The 21,287-nt window shown below is 37.5% G+C and overlaps 1 protein-coding gene across 2 annotated transcripts in view; it reads right to left on the reverse strand.

The window, feature by feature from the left end:
* JKAMP (JNK1/MAPK8 associated membrane protein) overlaps positions 1 to 21,287 on the reverse strand; it is a 29,940-nt gene that overhangs the window by 8,102 nt on the left and 551 nt on the right. Inside the window, exons 2-6 of one of the 2 annotated variants that reach the window (XM_047079565.1) lie at positions 18,626 to 18,717; positions 17,914 to 18,068; positions 10,447 to 10,653; positions 7,002 to 7,183; positions 2,504 to 2,580 (exon numbers count right to left, since the gene is read on the reverse strand). In XM_047079565.1, coding sequence (XP_046935521.1) covers positions 2,504 to 2,580; positions 7,002 to 7,183; positions 10,447 to 10,653; positions 17,914 to 18,068; positions 18,626 to 18,717 — 713 coding nt within the window. The remainder of the gene's footprint in view (positions 1 to 2,503; positions 2,581 to 7,001; positions 7,184 to 10,446; positions 10,654 to 17,913; positions 18,069 to 18,625; positions 18,718 to 21,287) is intronic. The other variant, XM_047079566.1, reaches the window with a different exon arrangement.

Genomic DNA, 21,287 nt, shown 5'->3' on the forward strand with positions numbered 1-21,287 from the left:
TAATCTGAAAAGATATATGCACCTCCACGTTTTGCTTTGCTTTTTTTAAAATTTTTTTCTTAATGTTTATTTTTGATAGAGAGAGCACGAGTGGGGGAGGGGCAGAGAGCGACGGAGACACAGAATCTGAAGCAGGCTCCAGGCTCCGAGCTGTCAGCACAGAGCCTGACCCGGGGGCTTGAACTCACAGACTGTGAGATCATGACCTGAGCTGAAGTCAGACGCTCAACTGAACCACCCAGACGCCCCATATGCACCTCCACGTTTATTGCAGCATTAATTACAAAGCCAAGATATGGAAACAACCCAAATGTCCATGGATAAATGAATGGATAAAGATGTCATATAGATGAACAAGGGAACATTACTTAGTCATAAAAAAGAATGAGATCTTGCCATTTGCAACAACATGGATGGACCTAGGGTATAATGCTAAGTGAAGTAAACCACTGAGAGAAAGACAAATACCATACAATTTCACTCATATGTTAAGAAACAAAGGATAAAAAGGGACTGGAAGGAAAAAAAAAAGACTCAAATACAGAGAACAAACTGGTGGTTACCAGAGGGGAGGTGGGAGAAATAAAGGGGATTAAGAATACACTTATCTTGATGAGCACTGAGTAATGTATAGACTTGTTGAGTAATTATATTGTACACCTGAAACTAACAGAACACTGTATGTTAATACTTCAATAAAAATAAAATATATTGTTTCCACACAAAATCTTAACCTCAGAATTATACAATGATTGACCTAAAAAGGACCTAAGAAATCACTCATTCTAGCTACGAGTTTACAGATGAGGAAACTGGAAACTGAGGCTTCCTATAGCCATATAAGCACTCCCGGGACAGCACCAAGACAGGAGCCCATGTCTCTTAAGTTCTAGTCCACACCAGCATTCAACCCTGGAAACACTCCAGTTTCTTCTGAGAGATAGGAACTAGAAGGGAATCCCATACTATGTGCCTGCTTCCTGCCCTGATCCACTGTAGCTGAGGGTTACAGGTGGGAAGTAGGAGGTACGTACACCCAACTTCCTCAGTCTCTAGTATTCCTCGAGTCTGCTGCCTGCATAATTAGAAGGGAACAGAAATGACCTATGAACACTGTGATTTCCTTTCATCTTTAAAACAGTTCTATAACATGTAGAAATTGGAGGGACCAAGTTATTATAAAAGTAGTATCTGAAGGTGCTATTAAACATACTGAAATGTAATTTGCAGTAGGTTAGTTACCAACGTTCTCTTATTAAACAACTCATCAACTCATCTAGAATTAGATTTTCTTTTCCTGATTTACGTCCCTATTTCTGATTCATTATAGAGTCTAATTGAAGTACACAAACATTTTATACATGAGAGATTCCTGGGGCAGAGAAATAAGTTTCAAGCTGATTTAACTATCCACAGTAGTTGTAGATAATAAACAAAAATTTAAAAGCTTTATTTTATTGAAATATCGAATCATTTCCTCCTTCAAGTCTTTCCCTAGAGTTGATAAAAGTGACAAAATGAATTTGTTTATCTTCTTTAAACACCTTGTAATGTTGATTAAAGGTTACAAAGGAGAAATGGGGACAGTATACAAATGAAAACATTTGAATCACCATAAAAATATTCTGTGTATTTCCTCTATTATTCTACCTGAAAGCCATTCCCTCTCATTCTTTCGGTAACATAACAGAAAAAAGAGCAACAACAAGGACTCCAAAATAGTCTCTGAACTCTAGAACTTTTTTAAAGAAAGAATTAAGAGAAAGCACACATCTTATCAACTGCAGTACGCGGTTGAAGACAGTGCCCAGGCACTAGACTAGCAAGCAGGATGGACGAGAACTAAGACACTTTACACTTTTATTCCTTTCAAGTTAAAGGAATAACTCAAAGAGTTCTTTCAAACAGTGGCCTTCCACCGAAACACTAAAAAGAGGCACAAAATGGAGATCTCAAAACAGGAACAGTATCAAAACTAATGTGACTATTAATGTTCTTTCAAATCACCAAAATCTTAGATATTAGAGTGTGAAAATAAACATCCATAATCAAGAAGATAAAATTGGGAACAAAATATAGAAGGGTATGGAATGTATATAATTATTGATGACTTAGTCATCATTATAAAATAAAATGTAAAATTAATTCTACATACAATAAAGTATTTTATGTTTCCTTCAAAATAGCGTTAACAACTTTCAACATTTCAATAATTAAACATTTTCTATGTGGGTCAATTTTGTGAAATGATAGTTTTTTTTCTCCAAGATGCTGAATAGTCGAGCCTATTACTTCACTGACTTCCCAAGCATATACAGTGTAACATACAACCTTTTATAAACCGAACTAACCAGCTAACAGCTACTGAGTGCCATTCACCAAGGATTACAGGATTACAACAACAATCAGGAGTACTATTTATGTACTATTTTCCTATTCAGTTGTCAAATCTATTAAAAAAAAAAAACAACAACCTGTTAACAAAGGAAAAAAGGTTTCCTACCTCTATTTCAGAAGCCGACATGTACACAGCCAGAGTAACCAAAGATAATACTAATATAATGTATGGAAAGGCATAATCTGAAAAACAAACATGGGTATTATATTGAAAATTAAATATTTTGAATAAAACATCAAAAAAATACAAACAGTATAATTCTCCCCATAGTTGAAAACTTTCTCAACCAGTCCCATGAGAGACTTAAGCCCTAATGCCCTAAAAGGGGTCAGCAAACTTTCTGAAAACAGCCAGAGAGTAAATATGTTTGGCTTTGCGGACCATACAGTATCTGTCTCAATCACCCAAGTCCCTGTTATAGTGGGAAGCAGCCAGACAATACATAAATGAATGGGTGTGGCTATGTTCCAATAAAACTTTATAAACAACAAAACCCAAACTTCATATAATTTTAACATGTTAAGAATTAACTACTTTTTTTCCCGTACCATTTAAAAATGCAAAACTTGGGGCATCTGGGTGGCTCAGTCAGTTAGGCGTCCAACTCTTCATTTCAGCTCAGGTCATGATCTCACAAAGTGAATGGTGAGATAGAGCCCCATGTCTGCACTGACAGCACAGAGCCTGCTTGGGAATTCTCTCTCTCCCTTTCTCTGCCCCTCTCCCCACCCCTCAAAATAAATAAAACATTAAAAAAATGTTAAACAATCCTTGGCCTAGCTTTGAAGACCCCTGCCTTAAGGCATCCACTGAATGTAAAGAATTAACTTCCATCTATGCATCTAGAATGATACTAGTATGTACCAAACTTGACTTGGGAGGATTGAGAAAATACTCAAATAATTTTGTTTCATGATCCAGGTAGAGGACTTTGGTTGAGAAATGCTAAATATAACAGTTATTCAGTTTTAATTACTCTTTAGAAAAGTTCATGTATCAACAAACCTCAAAGGATAAATGGATCATCCAATATTTTCTTTTTTTAATGTTTGTTTATTTTTGAGACAGAGAGACAGAGCATGAGCAGCGGAGGGGCAGAGAGAGAGAGAGAGAGAGAGAGAGAGAGAGGTAGACACAGAATCAGAAGCTAGCTCCAGGCTCCAAGCTGTCAGTACAGAGCATGACACGGGGCTTGAACTCACAAATTGTGAGATCACGACCTGAGCTGAAGTCAGACACTTAACCAACTGAGCCACCCAGGTGCCCCTCCAATATTCTTTATGTCAAAATTCTAGCTATTTCTACTTGAAGCAAATTTTTTTTCTTACAAAATACTATCTTTCTCTTAAAATGTTTTCAATTTACAGCACACTAAAATGAGCAAATTGAGAAAAAGAAATCTTGAATTATTTTTCATGTAATTATTTTAAAACAACTTCAATTTATGAAACCACTTATCATTTTACATTGCAATGGAACCCGTCTAGAAGAATTTCAAATGTTAATTCAGAATGCAGAAGGCAGAAACTCGGAATTATCTATACAGGCCTGATTCCAACTTACTAAATAAGTACCTTTTTGACATTTAGAATATTTTAGTTTATAGACAGTGATAAGCATCCTCAACAAACAATTCATTTATAAATATTTATAAATAGCTAAACAATGTTGATAGCGATACAAATTTAAGACAGAGTAGTAAAAAGCCATCTAAGGTAAGAGGAAATTTCTAACAAGGCCTAAATTTGTGGGGAGTGGAGGGTGGTCTTGGGCTCAGGCATGGTTCTTACTCTAGGATATAAAATAATTTAAGATTTTGAGCAACTAGGCCGGGGGATGGGGGTGCCGAGAATCTACATTTTAGTTCCCCTGGTAGTTCAGATACAGATCACGCTTAAAAACAGGCTTCAATAATATTTCTAAGTAGGTAAAAGTTTGTCACAGGCCTCTAATAATTCCAGTGCCTCTCTCCCTAGACCCAAGTATCTCTTAAGCTACCTACCAGAGGATGCTTGCTGCTCTACTTTGCTCAGACTTCTGTTTCTCCTTGTTATGAACAGAAAGTTTGTGTCCCCCACCAAATTCTCCTGTTGAAATCCTAACTCGCAACGTGAGGGTAGAGGTGGGGCCTTTGGGAGGTGATGGGGACATGAGGGCAGAGCTCTCGTGAATGGAATTAGTGCCCTCAAAACAGAGACCCCAGAGAGCTCCCTCCCCTCCTGCCACGGAGGACACAGTGGGCTCTTACCCAGACACCAAATCTGCTGGTGCCTTGCTCTTGGACTTCCCATTCTCCAGAACGAGGAGAAAAAGTTTTCTGTCGTTTGCAAGCCACTATAGTATTGTAACAGCCGTCTGAAACGACTAAGACACCCCCACAAAAAATTATCTTTTTTTTCATTATCATAAAATTATGACTTGGTATAATGTCCTCTGTGACTAATCTCAGGAGCCTTCATGAATTTATATTTAGTGCAAGTGAACATTGACTCCTCTATCCTCACAATGAATGTGTTTGGAGCAGGGGCTTGTTAACAAAATGATCAGACACTCACTGTGAGAAAAAGCATTTTTCTTTAAAAAAAAAAAATTAATGTTTATCTTTGAGAGAGAAAGAGACAGACTGCGAGTGGCAGAAGGGCAGAGATAGAGAGAGACACAGAATCTGAAGGAGGCTCCAGGCTGTCAGCACAGAGCCCCACATGGGGCTCAAACCCATGAACCGTGAGATCATCAGCTGAGCTGAAATCCAATGCTCGACCAACTGAGCCACCCAGGTGCCCCAGAAAAGGCATTTTTCAATGTAGGCAGGTACAGTATATGAAGCAATGGTGTCTGGCAGTCTCCTTGGGCTAACTTCCCAAACCCTGGCCGACTTTCCACAGCTTTTTCCCCTTTTCTCCTCGTATAACCAAGAGGTCCTACACAATAGCACCATCCATAGGTTAGGACACAGGGATTTGAAGGCTGACAATTCTTAAATCTTTCTCTCCTAGACAGCTCTCCCAAGTACCAGACTAGTATAATTACCTGTACTCTTGTGAATATTCCATGAATACCTACAACTGAATTCACTTCTCATCAACATATCTAATTTGCTTTTTCTAATATTCACTGTTGCTCTATTCACCAGTTACTAAGTCAGAAAGCTACTCTATGGGGGCACCTGGGTGGCTCAGTCAGTTGAGTGTCTGACTCTTGATTTCAGCTCAGGTCATGATCCCAGGGTCGTGGGATCAAGCCCTGCGTTGGGCTCTGCTGAACATGAGCCTGCTTAAGATTCTATCTCTCTCCCTCTGCCCCTCTCCCCAACTTGTGCACTCAAAAAAAAAAAAAAAAAAAAAAGCTATCATATTCTCCTCGCGCTCTGTCACCCGTACGTTTAATCAGTTACGTAATCTAGTTAAATCTATCTTTAAAGCAGCTCTCCATTCCCAGTGTTTCTCTGTGTTAGGTCAGACAGACTTGGCTAGCTTCAATAACCTCTTCACTGATCCCCCAGGTTCTCTTCCCCTACCAATCCATCCTCCACACTGTTACCAAGTTCTCTTTCCAAAATGCAAACCTAGGCATGTCACTCTTCTGCCTAAAATCCTTAAAGAGTAGGACCCTATTCTCTAGAGCAAGAATAGTGACCTCAAACCCCTATAGAGGCCAGCCAGGCAAGTAAACAACTGAAGTGGGCCAAAACTAAAACAGGGAATGGTAAGAGCTAGAAGGAAATATACATTTTCAAATACTATGCAGGCCCAATGGAAACAACAGATCTGTAACTAGAGTATGAGGGATAATAGACCCCTGACTAATCTCCAATTTCCTCTTCCCTTGGCCACACCTTCACAGTACCTTCCTCATCTTGAGCCAAATTCATCACCAAGCTACACAGTGATGCCCAGTCTTGCCTAGTTCTTTTAGGCCAGAAGCCTTGCCCTCTGTACCCTGGTGGGCTCCACAGAGAAGGTGGTATCTAACATCCCTGCAACATTCAATGTCACATATTCAGGTTAAGTGCTATACTGTGTTCTCTCAGCTACTTCTAGCTTTCCTAGTAGTATGTCAGTTCTTCAGCACCAACTTCTTATTCTTCTTTTGAGTCACAGTTCAGTCTAAATAGTTGCTGAATAAATGAATAGCTATACTAAAGAGTATACTGAGGATTCTTTTACCGTACCCAAAAGGATTTCATAAAGGAACTCAGAAACCAAAGACGTAACTTAATGATAAGTAGTACATACTAGTGTGTGTGTGTGTGTGTGTGTGTGTACAAAATCAACAGTAATTTCCATGTATTATATATAAAAACCAGTTCTTTTTAATTTATACTCAGGTTTTTAAAGTATTCCCACTGAGGTTATAAGTCTCAGATACAAAGTATTCTCTAAATAGAAATCAGCTTTGATTAGCTTGATAATATCTATTCTACTCTAAGAAACCCATTTTTATTTTTTTATAAGACTTATTATATGTTTTAGCAAAAACACATTATTTTCAGGGATTATAAAAGCTATTTTAAAGAAAAACATACAAAATTATACTTAGAGAAAACACTGTTTATCACATATAAAAATTAACATATTTCACTGACTTGACCCATCAAACTTACATAAAAGGCCTCCACCAACTGCCTGAAGCACAGTTAAAATCGGGAAGAAGTAAAGTGCAGCATAAATACTTTTAAATCGATCAGACTTTCCTAAGCCACAGGCAATCTTCTTTACCAGAAGGGGTCGGAGCAGCATCATCAATACCAGGCAGAATGCATAATAGATGAATACGATGGTGTATCTGTGAAATAAAACACGGAATCGTGACACCAAAAATGTATCTATTACTGATCAATTTAAAATCGAAGATGCTAAAAAAGGTTTAAAAAGTGCGTTGTCAACCTATTGAATATTCAGACTAGGGGAGGGTTGGCCAAAAAGACTCACACACTGCTGGAAAGTGTATGCTGCTTCCTTTCCAATGGGCAGTTTAGAAACATGGATCAAAAATTCCAAAAATGTTTACACTCTGTGATTCAGCACTTTTACTTGCAGAAACTCATCCAAGGAAAACAATCAGGGACTGTTCACAAACTTTACAAACAAGGATTTTTATTAAATCACGTAATAAGGAAAATTCAGGAAGAAAATACATACTCAACATTAGGAAATTAAATTTTAAAGTACATTCATGTTGGAATAGCACGTGGCCATTAAAAATCAGGTTATGGAAGAAATACTAAGGACAAAAGCAACTGTGCCTAAAACATGAAGTGACAATAAAAGGTTACAAAAACCATGTGTATAGTTTCACCTTAATATCCTTTAAAAAACATATACACATATTCAGAATGAAACTGGAAAGACAACTTTTTTAACAGCGGTCATCTGAAGAAACGGAACTACATATTATTTTACTTTTGTATGCTTTTTCTGTTTTTCAAATGTATTACGATGTAGTTTTATATCAAGAAAAATGTAAAAATATCTCTCTATATCACCAGGCCATAGTTTGTAGCTCTTTATTTTGAATAATGGGATTTCTATGCACATAATTCTAAACTCCTGTTCGTGAAGACTTTCAGATCATTTTTTACTATCTGAATACCCAAACCCCTCCCTACGCAGGGGCGAGTCACAGGAAGCACAGGAGCCTTCAGAACACAGACCACAAGCCTCCTCTCCACACAGCATAATCATACTACATCCCTGTGCTCCCATGACAGCTTTTAGGTTCAGCCCAGCTGCCCTAATTGCAACACATTATTATATGACCTCCTTAGATGAGGAACTTTGTCTTGTTAGGCTACACCCTACCAACACATCAAAACAAAATAAAATCTGTCTATTCCTGCAACTTGTAGTTCCTTAAAAGTGCCAAAAAGACGATTATTTTAATCAGAAGAAAACTACCATGAGTCACTCTCCTAATGAACCAGGAAACCAGTCTCTGGAAGCAGACACCTATATCCCACCCTGTATCCCACTCCCTACCTTCCACCTGCCCCCACCCCACCTTCAGCCATGCCTCCTATATACGGGGATAGGATAAATCTGACAAGCTAATTTCTGTTACAACAGTATTTATTGCTCATTTTCAGTAACTCATAAATAAGGTTTTAGCAATGTAAACATTTTTTACAGTAAGTTTCTAATAATAGAAATTTGCATGCTTTTCCATGTCTCATCTAATCAAGTTCCTCTCAAAACTGTAACTATCAGTAAAGTATCTGGGCATTTTTCAGTTTGTATGGAACTAGCTTATATATACCACCAATGGAGAAAACAGCCTCCATTAGTCAATGTAACAGTGTTCCAAAAGGTTTCTGATAATTTTGTACCGTTTTGTTGACTCACAAAAGAAAAAAAATTACTATAACTTTTGGTAGTCCTGCAGCTTTTTTTTTATTTTTCAGTAATCTCCACACCCAATGTGGGGCTTGAACTCACAACCCTGAGATCAAGAGTCGCATGCTCTTCTGACTGAGCCAGCCAGGAGCCGCGGGTAGTCCTGCTGCTTTTTGAAATGTTCAGCCCCAGTCTGGTCATATAGCTACATTTAAATGCCTATGTGAAGTAAAAAATATGTATAAACCCAATGTTAATATTATAAAATCTTCTTGTAATTTCAAAAACCACTGTTTTGTATGATTGATACAAGAACACAGACAGGCCACTGCACAGTGACTATTGGTAAAGCTACTGAGAAAAAGAATCTACTTAATTCAAAGATGGTGAACAGATGGAAAATGTCATAATCAGTGAAGCTGTGTGAGGATGTGGCTATTAAGGCTGCAGAATGAGGGCCGAGAGCACCTATTTGCCATTTCTATTTGACTCTGCTACTATGTGCTTTACAGATATAAAAAACACTATATATGTGACCAGCAGTAAATGAGTCTGATTTTGTTTTAAATGAGATGGTTATATGTATATCTGATGCACTTATTAAGCTTTCTAAAGAGCAGGTTAAGTTCTGCAGTCTCCAGGAGAGTATATGAGAAGAGATGAATCAAAGCTGAGAGTTACAGCTCTATGACAGCAACAAAGAACACATTATCAGTGTTTTATATGCAGTCTTATATATAAATTACATGTAAAGAGACAGAGACAGTATATATACAGGAAATAAATAATTTATAGGACTTAACGGTAGGCAGGTGGAAAGATTTTCTTATCCCTGTATCTAGAACTTACGTTTTTTTAATGACCTTTTCCACACATGTGCATGGCTATTTTTCACACTTAGTACTCTTAAGAACCCACACAAAAAGGACTATTTTCCTGAGCATATTATGTAACGGTAACTTGCTACAACTATGAGAATATAAACACCAGACTGTTATATTAGAGCTTTACCACGAAAAACACATCAAAATGAACACAAAGAAATTCTAAAAGCGAAGTAGTCTGGGCTAATACAGTCTTCTGAATTTGGTATTTTTAAAACAAAATATTCTCACAGAAATTACAAACATCTGTTTCAGAAAAAAAAACAAGGAACATTAACTCCGGCACTCTCCTAATGCCGGCTACTATTTTATTAAGTGCTTCCTGTACGTAAGGCACTGCAGGTGGTATCTGATACGTGTAGATTTATTTAATCCTCCCAATCACCTTACAACATTATTCCCATTTCTAGCAATGGGAAAACTGAGGTTACAAGAGGCTCTTAACATGGTCACGTTACCACAGCAGCTCGGGATTCACACTCAAGCCTGTTTTTAGCTCCGGAACCCATACTCTTTCCTCTATGTCAGATATTGCTTCTCTGCTGCATATCCTAAAGGTCTTCCTAAGAATTCTTTTTAAAGAAACATCTATGGCTTATTTTAGAAATGGTTTACACACTTCAACACCAACTACAAAAATACTTTGATTTGTATTATACTAAGATGTATTTCTGTTTCCTTCTATCAGACTATGTATCCCTAAGAGAAGAAAATCATTTCTGTATATCTCCCCCAGTGCCTAGAAGCCATTTTTCGATGCTCAATCTGTTGAACTGAATACAATCTATAATTATCATTTTTAAAATGATCTTAAGTCTATATAAATACTCACAGCGGGTAGACAGCTTCATGAGTACAGTGCACTGTGGTAACGTAATCGGGACTTGGGTTGTAAAGCATTGTGTACCAATCAGAAAGCATCAGTACTCGACACGAACGGATATAAAGAACACCAACCGGATCGCTCACAAGTAAGGTGATAATAGCTGCCATAGTGCATTCAAATAATGCAGTGATGTGCTGGAAAAGGGCACTGGAACTAATAAAACAAAAGAAGCACAATCACCAGAAAATTTTCAGTATTTAAATGGCTTTTAAGAATACCCGTATTTCAAAATACAGATTCTAAAAGGAAATTTTAACTGATAAATCCTGAAACGAAAATATCTTCTAAACAGGTAAGAAAAGTCGAACATGAGAACCACTTGAGGAGAATTTAACCTTCTTTACTAAAAAGAAATCATCATCTCAGATAACACTGTGCCAGGATTATCTAAATGTATATAGAAAAGCAGAAATTAGATCTTCCTTTATATTCAGTATATTGCCAAACTATTATTAAAAATATCTTAGTTATCTATGCATCATTTTAAATTATCTTAAATATAAAAAGCACACAAAAGATTATATATAATATATATTAGTTATAAAGTATAATAAACATTATAAGCTCATAATTTAACCCAGTAATTAGAACATTAACAGCTTCTATTTACCTCTGTTCCTTCCCCATTTCCCACTGCTGGCTCTCCCCCAAGAGGTAACCATCATACTAAATTCTCTTTATCACTTTTTTTGAAGTTTTTATTCCAACTAGATTATGCTTCAAAACCACTCTGTCTAGTTTTGCTTATTTTTAAATACTACAAAGTGATATGTCTTTTGAGGTGTTTTTTTTTTTTTCCATTCAAAATAACATTTCCAAGATTCACCCATGGCATTGCTTATAGATGTTCAGTCATTTTACTTTTTTTAATGTTTATTTTTTAGAGAGAGAGAGAGAGTGTGTGAGTGGGGTAGGAGCTGAGAGACAGAGGGAGACACAGAATTTGAAACAGGCTCCAGGCTCTGAGCTGTGAGCACAGAACCCAACGTGGGGGACTCAAACTTGGGAACAGTGAGATCATGACCAAGGCTGAACTCGGACACTCAACCGACTGAGCCACCCAGGTGCCCCTGAAGTTCAGTCATTTTCACTGCTTTACGCATTTTCACTACTGTGCACATTCCACTGTTCATCCATTTGTTTTAGTCAAATATGTTGCAAATGTCTTCCTCTCAGTTTAGGAGCTGAATTTTCACTTTACTGTGGTATCTTTACGAACAGATGTTCTAAATTCTGATATAATTGGCTTTAATAATTTTTAACATTCTGGTTAGCATTTTCATGTTCTGAGAAATCCTCACTGAGAAAAATTATCCTATACTTTCTTCTAAAAGTTTGAAGGTTTTGCTTTCACATTTAAATCTGTGACTCACCTAGAATAGATTTCTGTATATAATATATATATATATAAGGTAGATTAGATTTTCCCACTTGGATATCCAATGGTCCCAGGAGTAGCCTTTTATTGAGTAGTTTACCCTACACCCCACCCCGCCCTAACTGCCATGCCACTTCTGCCATACAAGTTTCATATGTAACTGGACTGTTTTCAGGTTCGCTATTTTGTTCCTATGGCCCATTTATCCCTGAGGCAAGAGAATATGACAATAATTCTTGATATTACATGTGTTCTTCTACTTCTTCAGTGGTCTTGGCCATTCTTGGGCTTTTGCACTTCCATACAGATTTTAGAATTAGCTTGTCAGGGACCACCATAGGAGTCCAATGTAGCTTAGCTACCTTGGTCTTAGCTGTCTCACAATACTATGGTACTATACGTGAACTATAGGGAGATCATTGATCCTGTATATTTCTCTTACAGCCGGCTTCTTTACTAAGTAAACTCTCTTATTTCTATTAACTATTCTACAGATGCTTTTGAGTTTTCTATCTGAACAATATTTCAGTTATCTATCACTACATAGCAAACTATCCCAACACTTCTTTGCTTAAAACCAACACCACTGGTTATCTCTCGCCAGTTTGTGGTTTGGGCACACCTGAGCACTCCTTTCTGTTCCGTGTGATACCAATTGGGATGTACTCATCTAGAGCCTTGACCGGGCTGCATAGTTCAAAATGACGAACTCAAATGGCTGGAGTAGATGCTAGCTGCCAGCTGTGAGCGCAAAGCTGGCTGCTGACCAGAGCACCAGTGGCCTCTTATCTTTGGTGTTCTGCGGTTTAATTATAATGTGGATAGGTATGAATTTCTTATTCTCCTTGGAATGTGTTTTGCTTCCCCAGAAGCAATTCTGCAAATCTGTTTTTCACTATTTCTATAAAACCTAAAGCTAATAGATAAATACTGGCTTTCCTTCATTTTCTCTATTTTTTCTGAAGACTCTGATTAGAAACTATGCAGAGTTAATAAAACCTTTTCCCCCCTGTACACAAGACTGACCTTCACTTAACTCTACCTCTGTTCCTCTGGAAGCCTGATAAAGGTAGAATGTCAACTTTACTGCTAGGTTACATTACTTAGGATACACACAACCTCTTCACTGGCAAACTACATCCGAACTGGAGAGAACTATAAATGAGCAATAAATACATGATGGGGACACCACAGTCTGGCTCTCTTGAGTTTAGCGATTCCCATAATTGGGATGTCCCTTACAGGACTCTGGAAACCATACTTATGGTCATGTTACAGAAAGACTTGCTCCTTTAAGGCATAATACTTTAAGCTTGGACTCCTACAACCACTCGATGTGGATTTTAACTTCCTACAGCTGAGCTCAATTGCTTCAAAAGCTGACAGTGCCCTGGGGGGGCAAGCTGTTCCTTCTGGGTCCACTGGTGCTTCCTTGGTATGACCTCAAAACATTAAGTCTGAATGTTTAATTGAGCCTAGGTGGATTCCCGGCAGGTATTACAGACATATGTTATAGCTTCTCATTCTATGCTCCATTTCTCTTAATATGTTTCATATTTTCTATATCCTTTTCTTTCAGCACTGTCTTGTTATTCCTTTAGACATATCAATTTCCTAATTCACTAATTCTATCTTCAACTGATCGACCTATCATTTTTCAAATTTCATTTCTAGAAGTTCCTTTTGTTTTTAAAACAAATCTGCTTATTCATTCCCAACAATCTCTTGTTGACTCTTGGAGATCTTTGGGACTGCATCCTTTATTTCTTTAACACTGTAAAGATAGCAGTTTTATACTGTATAGTCATAAGTCCATTATCTGCAGTCCTTTGGAAGCATAACTATATTGTTTGTTATGTCTACCAACTCTCAGGCATAAAGCTTATTTGTTTACCATGGAATACGAGGTCATTAATAGATATTAATGAACAAGAATCTTATGGACCTAAACTGAGAATGGGGAAGATTCCCAGCAAAGAGGATTTGCTGTTTTTGCCAGAAGCATGCCCATCACTACTGGGCTTCAGCCTCTTGAGAGTCTAGGCTTAGCACTGGCTGCCTCAGATTCAGTATCTGCAGCTATCAGCAGTTAATCTCAGGCAGCTCTCCCATCCTTTCAGTCTGCTTTGTCACTCTGGCCCCCGCTTAGAATGGGTTGGTTTGTTTTCTAAAAGAATTCTTGGAGATCTCCCCTGCTTCCAGTGAGACCAGCAATGTCTTGAATAGTATACCTTTTTTAAATTTTAGTTACTTCCTGCAGAAGGGTCACTTGGAGCCCCTTATTACTCCATATTGTTGGAAGCTGAACTCCTACGTGATTTTACACATAGGGAAACAATGAATACATAAACATCTACAATTTCATTTATATAATCCCATATTTTGCTTCCTTATAGAATTCGTATTTTTAGAGGCAACATCCCAATCTCATCATTTCTTGCTATTACTTTATTTTTTAATGTTTATTTATTTTGAGAGGAAGAGAGAAAGTGTGCACAAGTTAGGGAGAGGCAGAGAGAAAAGGAGAGAATACCAAGCAAGCTCCACGCGGATAGCAAGCCTGATGCAGGGCTCGATCTCACATACTGTGAGATCATGACCTGAGCCGAAATCAAGGGTTGGATGCGTAACCAACTGAGCCCCCCAACTTGCTATCATTTAGTAACTTCTTCCCATCATGCTCCCTTTCAATCTTTCTGCAGCCAACCACATGATCTTTACAAAATGAAATCTGATTCTAAAACTCCCCTTATTAGACTATTCAAGGAGTCCCATCTGTCTTTCAGGAAAAATACTCTTTACCCGCATTATCTTCCACACCTCCTGGCCATGCTACATGCCTTTTTCCTCAAGCCTCCACACATCTGGGCAGGCTTCACTCACCTGTCTGGCAAGCTGTGTATCCTTCAAGATCAGCTCTGGCATTATTCCCAGGTCTTATATTTCCTAGGACTCCTGAAGCCCCACATCTCTTTATGTCCTGCTCTCATTTAGTCCCTACTTTTTCACAGGATCCTCACCTCTCATTTCTTGATTATACTGTGCTCTTTCTTGCCTCTATCCTTTCGCATATGTTTTTCCTGCTGTGTGATAGACTCTTTCTTCAATTTCTCTATCAAAAACTACTCACTTTTCAAAGTCCAGCTTGAAGTCAGTTTTTTCTTGTGTGACACCACCCTATTCTCAGAATCAAAATTAACTTCTTCCTTCTTCATGCCGACCTTAAAACTGTGCACATATCTCCATTACACAAACTCACAAAAACTGTCCTGGCTTGTCTATCTCATCCACTGGACTATGAGCATCAGCATTTTAGTCATCTCAGAATCTCACAACCCAGTATATCATTGGGCACATTGAAAACATCCCTAGAGATGCTGAATGAATACATTCTAAAAGTTACAAATTCTATAAAAAATTACATAAGGAGCACAACTTCTGACTGCACTACATAAAAATATGCAATTCTGCTGATCTTTGCTTTGGCCTTAAAGAAAAACAAATTTAATACTAAACTCTGGGGAAAATAAGGTTACCACAAAGGAAAGCTGCTAGGAGAGTCTGGCCCATGCATTCTCAATGGATGACTTCACACCTAGGAGGTCAAGAGTCAGGCCTTGGGGATAAAATAATCTTACATTTGTTATATATATAAAGCACATATATGCATACATGACATAAACAAATAAACAGTTTATCTATGATATTAAAGTTTCATGGGGGTAGGTGGAATTAAGAAAAACAATATCCAAATAGGCTCTTTACTTAAGGAAATGACAATGAATAAAAGGTCTAGCCTCACACAGCTGGGCCTCTGCTTCCTTTACTGAGGGCAACATCTCAGGACAATGCAAGACATGGCCCTTGTGTTCTTTGCAGCCTGTTTCCTTTCCAATTTCCTTTCTGGCAAAGCACACCCAAGTTATGCGAATTCCTTTTTAAACCCACCTCCTTTCTTCCCCAAGCACTAATCACTCCTCCACTCTACCCTCAAACCAAACCCCACCCTCTGCTCCATGACTCTCCCTCTAAACATACGTGATGTTTCAATTCAAATACATTTGGTGAGGTGCATCTCGACACCCCCATCTCTTCCCTGCTTGTGGCTAAGAAGTTCCAGCCAACTAGCTGAGCAATCATTCCATTTCAGCTTTCGGTTGATCACATCTCCTTTCTCACCCTCATCTCTCAACGTTCTACAACAGAAATTAAAAGCAAGATGAGAGCTATTTTTTCAAAAACCTTTTTACACAGCCATCGGAAAAAGAATGAATGCTTTTCCAAATACATAAATAATCATCCTGGATTTATTAGGAGGGATCCAGAAAACTATTAATTCTATTTCCACTGGACCATTCATTCCATTCCCACTCAACAGTACTGGAGTCTGGCTATCCCTACTTTTTGGAAACAGCCTCACCTCTAATCTACCCTCTATAGAAGTTACCTTCCTAAAATAAATATACAGCCAGTGATGTTACTTCTCTAAACCAAAACTTTTACCCATAAATCATCCACGCAGCAAATACTAAATGAGCACCTGTCATGAGACAGCTGCTGAGCTGATCTCTGGAAATGCCATGGCGAACAAGAGATTGCCACTGCCCTCTGGACTTCTAGTCGGAGACTGGAGGAGACAAACACAACCATAAATTGTACTGAGTGCTAAATACAAAACAAAAACAACAAAATGAAGAGTGCTATTAAAAAAGAAAAATAAGGGAGGGGGCAGATTGAGGAAGGGAGGGCTTCTATGACTAGGTGTAATTTAAACTGAAATCTGAAGGGAAAAAGGCAGCTAGGTAAAAAGGTGCAGTCATAGGGAAGAGAGTATTTGAGGCAGAGAAAAGCTGATGAATGGGGAAGGAAAGATGCCAAGAATTTAGAGCAACTAAAAATCAGTAGGGCTGAAATGTACTAATTGGGTTCCTCATTCCCAGTAAGACAGAGTCCACATCCTCATCAAGAATCTTCACATTCTAGCCTCAACCTACTTTCCCACTCTCCTGTTTATGACCTTTCTTTCATGTGCAATCCACACTCAGACCACCCCAAACCACTTCCAGTCCCACCCACAACACAGCACGTATTTCATCCCTCCGTGCCACTGCTCATGCTACTTCCTCTACCCAAAATGTTTTCCTAAAGTCTTTCAGACCTCACCAGGCACAATTTCTCTCTTCTACTCTTTGTGATTCCAGAGCATCTTGTTCTAACACTTTTATACACTTTTTGTTTATACACTTTTAAGACTGAATCACATTATAACTAGTTGTATACACATTTGTCTTCTCTAAAGATTATGACTATAAACCATATCAATTATTTCTGTACCTCTTCCCTTGATCTAAACGTAAAACACAGTGCTCCATAAATGTCTGTTGATTTAATGTTTTAGTATGAGTTTTCATAATTAGGTGGCAGTTATATCATTTTAACTACATTTTAGATTACTAGGATTAAATTAAATCACAAAGTATTCTACAATACGCAGTTTGTAATCATGACCAATTCTTTGTAGAAAATCCATAAAGACTGTAATTGAGAAATGAAAAAAGTATTACTTCAATATCATTTAAACATTAAAACAAAGGATACCTCCCTAGATAATTACTGAGTCATGCCCTATCATTAAGTTTTCTTGCCAGAGTCAACAGTAATCAGAATACAGAGAACAAACTGAGGGTTGACGGGAGGGGCAGGGAAGAGGGGAAAATGGGTGATGGGCATTGAGGAGGCCACTTGTTGGGATGAGCAATGGGTGCTGTATATAAGTGATGAATCATGGGAACCTACCCCCCAAAGCAAGAGCACACTGTACACACTGTATGTTAGCCAACTTGACAATAAATTATATTAAATAAATCATTTTTTAAAAAGTAATCAGAATATAAAAATAAATAATTTTAAAATGTAATCAGAATATAAACAGTTTTACCACTTTCAAAACAACACAAGTATAATTATTTAATAAGGTCTTCTAAATGATTATTCCAACATCAGTCCATCCAGATACATTCATAGAAAGTGCTAACCTCTTTTTCCCCGAGTACCATTCAATGAAGAACCAATGTAAAACAAGAGGAAGCATAGCCATAAATCCAAGATACAGCCAATCATAAAGTTCTGGAGACTCTGTGCAAGGCTGACAATATTTCTGTGCATTTGTTCTCTGTCCTCTTGGACACACCTACAAAATATAAAAACAATATTTTATGTACATATATTATTTTAGAACATTGATATCCCAAAGTCATTCTATAAAGACATCCCATTTCAGTTTAAACATGTTTACATGTACATCTTTTAGAAATAAGAAAGTTCATAAGTAAAATTAAATCTATATTGTATTTGGTTTTAGCTGTATAACACTCTTAAAAAATTCCTTTTATTAAGTTACTAAAACTTTAAATGATTAGTTAATAACACTATATAAAAATAATTGCAAAGAAAAGTTCTGGAGTTTTAATGTTAACTGTATTATATTATTAATAACTAAGTCACTGTACTATATCATTAATAACAAGTAAAAGTTACTATAAAATTAAAAGATACTAAAAAAATACTAACTGCAACTGTCAAAAATGACAATATGTTGACAATATGACAACACAAATATGAATTTTATTAATGCCTCATATTTTTATAAATTTATGAGTATACTGAAGAAAAGATTCTATGTATGCAAATATTTCAAAAGCAAAAAGATTTTAGCAATGAAATAACACATTAAATGTTAAGACTTACCCCACATTCTCCATATATTTCAGTTGAGCCATTTTTAAATAATAGGGTCTTCCCACAGTAAAGTCCAAGGCATGCTGGTTGAATATCGACAGCTTTTTAAAAACAAATGCCAGTATAGTAACATCTTTTATGATTATAAAAAAAAGAGTAATAACAGCTGAAGCACGTAGCAGAAATACCTCAACACAGTTCAATTAAAAAATGATACGTATTAGACAAAAGTCTTGATACACTTATATTTAAACTTAACTTTCTCCTTTTACACTGTAACAATGCAGAAAGTTATACTGAAACTTTGATGTTAAGGCTATTCCTTATGATTAAGACCCCTCAGCCAGCTGAGTGGGATCTATCCCCAGAATTCAAAGCTTAACCCAAGGCGGGGACGGGGGGACACCAGGGTGGCTCAGTCAGTTAAGTGTCAGACTCCAGCTCAGCTCATGATCTTGCGGTTCGTGCGTTCAAGCCCCACGTCTGGCTCTGGGTTGACAGCTTGGAGCCTGGAGCGTGCTTCACATTCTGTGTCACCCTCTGTCTGCCCCTCCCCTGCTCACGCTCTCTTTCTCAAAAATAAAATAAAAAATAAACATTAAAAAAATTTTTTTAACACAGCTTAACCCGGTATGTCCCAATAGCTCCAAGAGCTACTCCCCCTTGATGAGATGGTCTAGACTTTTGCATTTCCATTTTTTAATCAGGAAACTAAGAGACGATCACCACCCCATATTTGGCCCAGCCATAACAGTAAGTGTGCACATATGCACACACACGTCACCTTTCGTTCACACAAAATATCACCTTCATTCATAATAGAACACATTTTAATACCAGAAAAGCAGAAAATACATAACTTTGAAATAAAGGGCAGGCCTTTAAAATAAATAAATTTACCTTTAGGAAAAACCTTGCAACACTGTCCTAACTTTTGTCATTTTTTTCGAGGACAGGTGAAAATCTCATCAAGGTTGTCACTGGCCTCTCCCCAATATTTGGGAACAACTACCTTAAAATCTCTGATCTCAAAGCTTAGGGAAAATAAAAAGCAGGTCTTCTTTATAAAAAACAACAACAACAACTCTGGGTCTACAGATTGTCTGTGACCTCATCAGCAGGAAGAAGTTATTAAAGGAGTTTTTTTCATCAGAGACATCTGATTTCCTTTGTTCATTGACTTATTCATTCAATAAACATGCATTAAGTATCAGATTCCCTGGCTAGGGACTTCTAAAGATCCACAGAGCAACCTAACAAGAGTCCCTGCCCTCAAAGAACCTAGAGCCTTGAGTGGAATAAATCCAGAAGCGAAATCAGTCAGTCAGAGAAAGACAAATACCATATGATTTCACTCATATGTGGACATTAAGAAACACAACAGATGAACATAGGGGAAGGGAAGCAAAAATAAGATAAAACCAGAGTGGGAGACAAGCCATAAGAGACTCAAATATAGAGAACAAACAGTGAGCTTCTGGAGGGGAGGTGGGTGATGGGCATTAAGGAGGGCACTTGTTATGATGAGTACCAGGTGTTATATGTAAGTGATAAATGACTGAATTCTACTCCTGAGACCAATACTGCACTATATATTAAGGAATAAATCCTAAACACCTGTGGTCAAGTATGAATCAACTTGGAAAATAAGCATTTTATGACCATTGCAGGGGCTAAGGGCAGGTTCCCAAAATGTGCTACTTTGGCATACCAATTATTTGAAACAAATGTTACTTAAGAAACAACGGGGGCAAGGACACTCCGACCCTCTCTCCTGAAAGCAAGGAACAAACCTCCCATACGAAAAATATCCTCCTTATACTAAGCCAAAAGACATCCTTTATTATCAGTGATAATACAGCTGCAGAAGTAAACCTTGTTATTTTACTAACCTACTACGTTGGCCCCAAAATCTGTTTTCCTTTACCCGTAAATTCTTTCCAAGTTTATTGTCTCTTTGTCTAAAACGTATAGGAGCTCCCTGCCTTGGTCATTTCTTTAGGTTTCAATTTCATAATTGTTTCTCCATACACTTGTTATAAAACTCTGAGGGTGTTTTTTCCCCCCTGTTAATCTGTCTCATGTGAGTTTAATCATTAGCCCAGCTGGAAAACCCTAAGGGTAGAGAAGAATTTTTCCTTCCTTTCACTGTTCTTGAATAACCATTTCCCAAATTCTTCATGAATTCACACTCTAGAGACTGCTTGGTCCACTATGTCCTTTCCCCTTTCAAATTCACGTAGATTTGACTTTTTTCTCCTTGTGCTGAGAAACAATAGCAATAGCACAGACTAAAAGTCTGCCAACTTTAATGTCACTTTTATCACGCTTACTTTTTTTAATCCATGGTCTTCTTTACCTTATTTGGCCCTTACTTTTTAACCAATTGTAATCACTATGTCCTAAATTACTAACAGACAAAAATGCATTGTTTCAGATTTTTTGAGAAGACAGAATTAAAGAATGGAGGCTTCTTCCACGTGGATTTTGCACCTAGATGTTTTATAAATACATATGTATGTATTTCAAATCCAAGGCCTGAAAACCACTATGATTGAAACCAACAACAGCTCATCACCCATCAAACAAAACCGCGGCTCCCCGTGTCCGTTCAATTTCCCCTCCCACTCCTTTCCTGGAGGACGGCTAAGATTTTAAGACTTTTTTTTTT

Source organism: Lynx rufus, unplaced genomic scaffold, assembly GCF_022079265.1.
Source record: "Lynx rufus isolate CCGP_SWC_20201006 ecotype Redwood Valley unplaced genomic scaffold, mLynRuf1.p SCAF_17, whole genome shotgun sequence".
In the NCBI taxonomy this organism is placed as follows: Eukaryota; Metazoa; Chordata; class Mammalia; order Carnivora; family Felidae; genus Lynx; species Lynx rufus.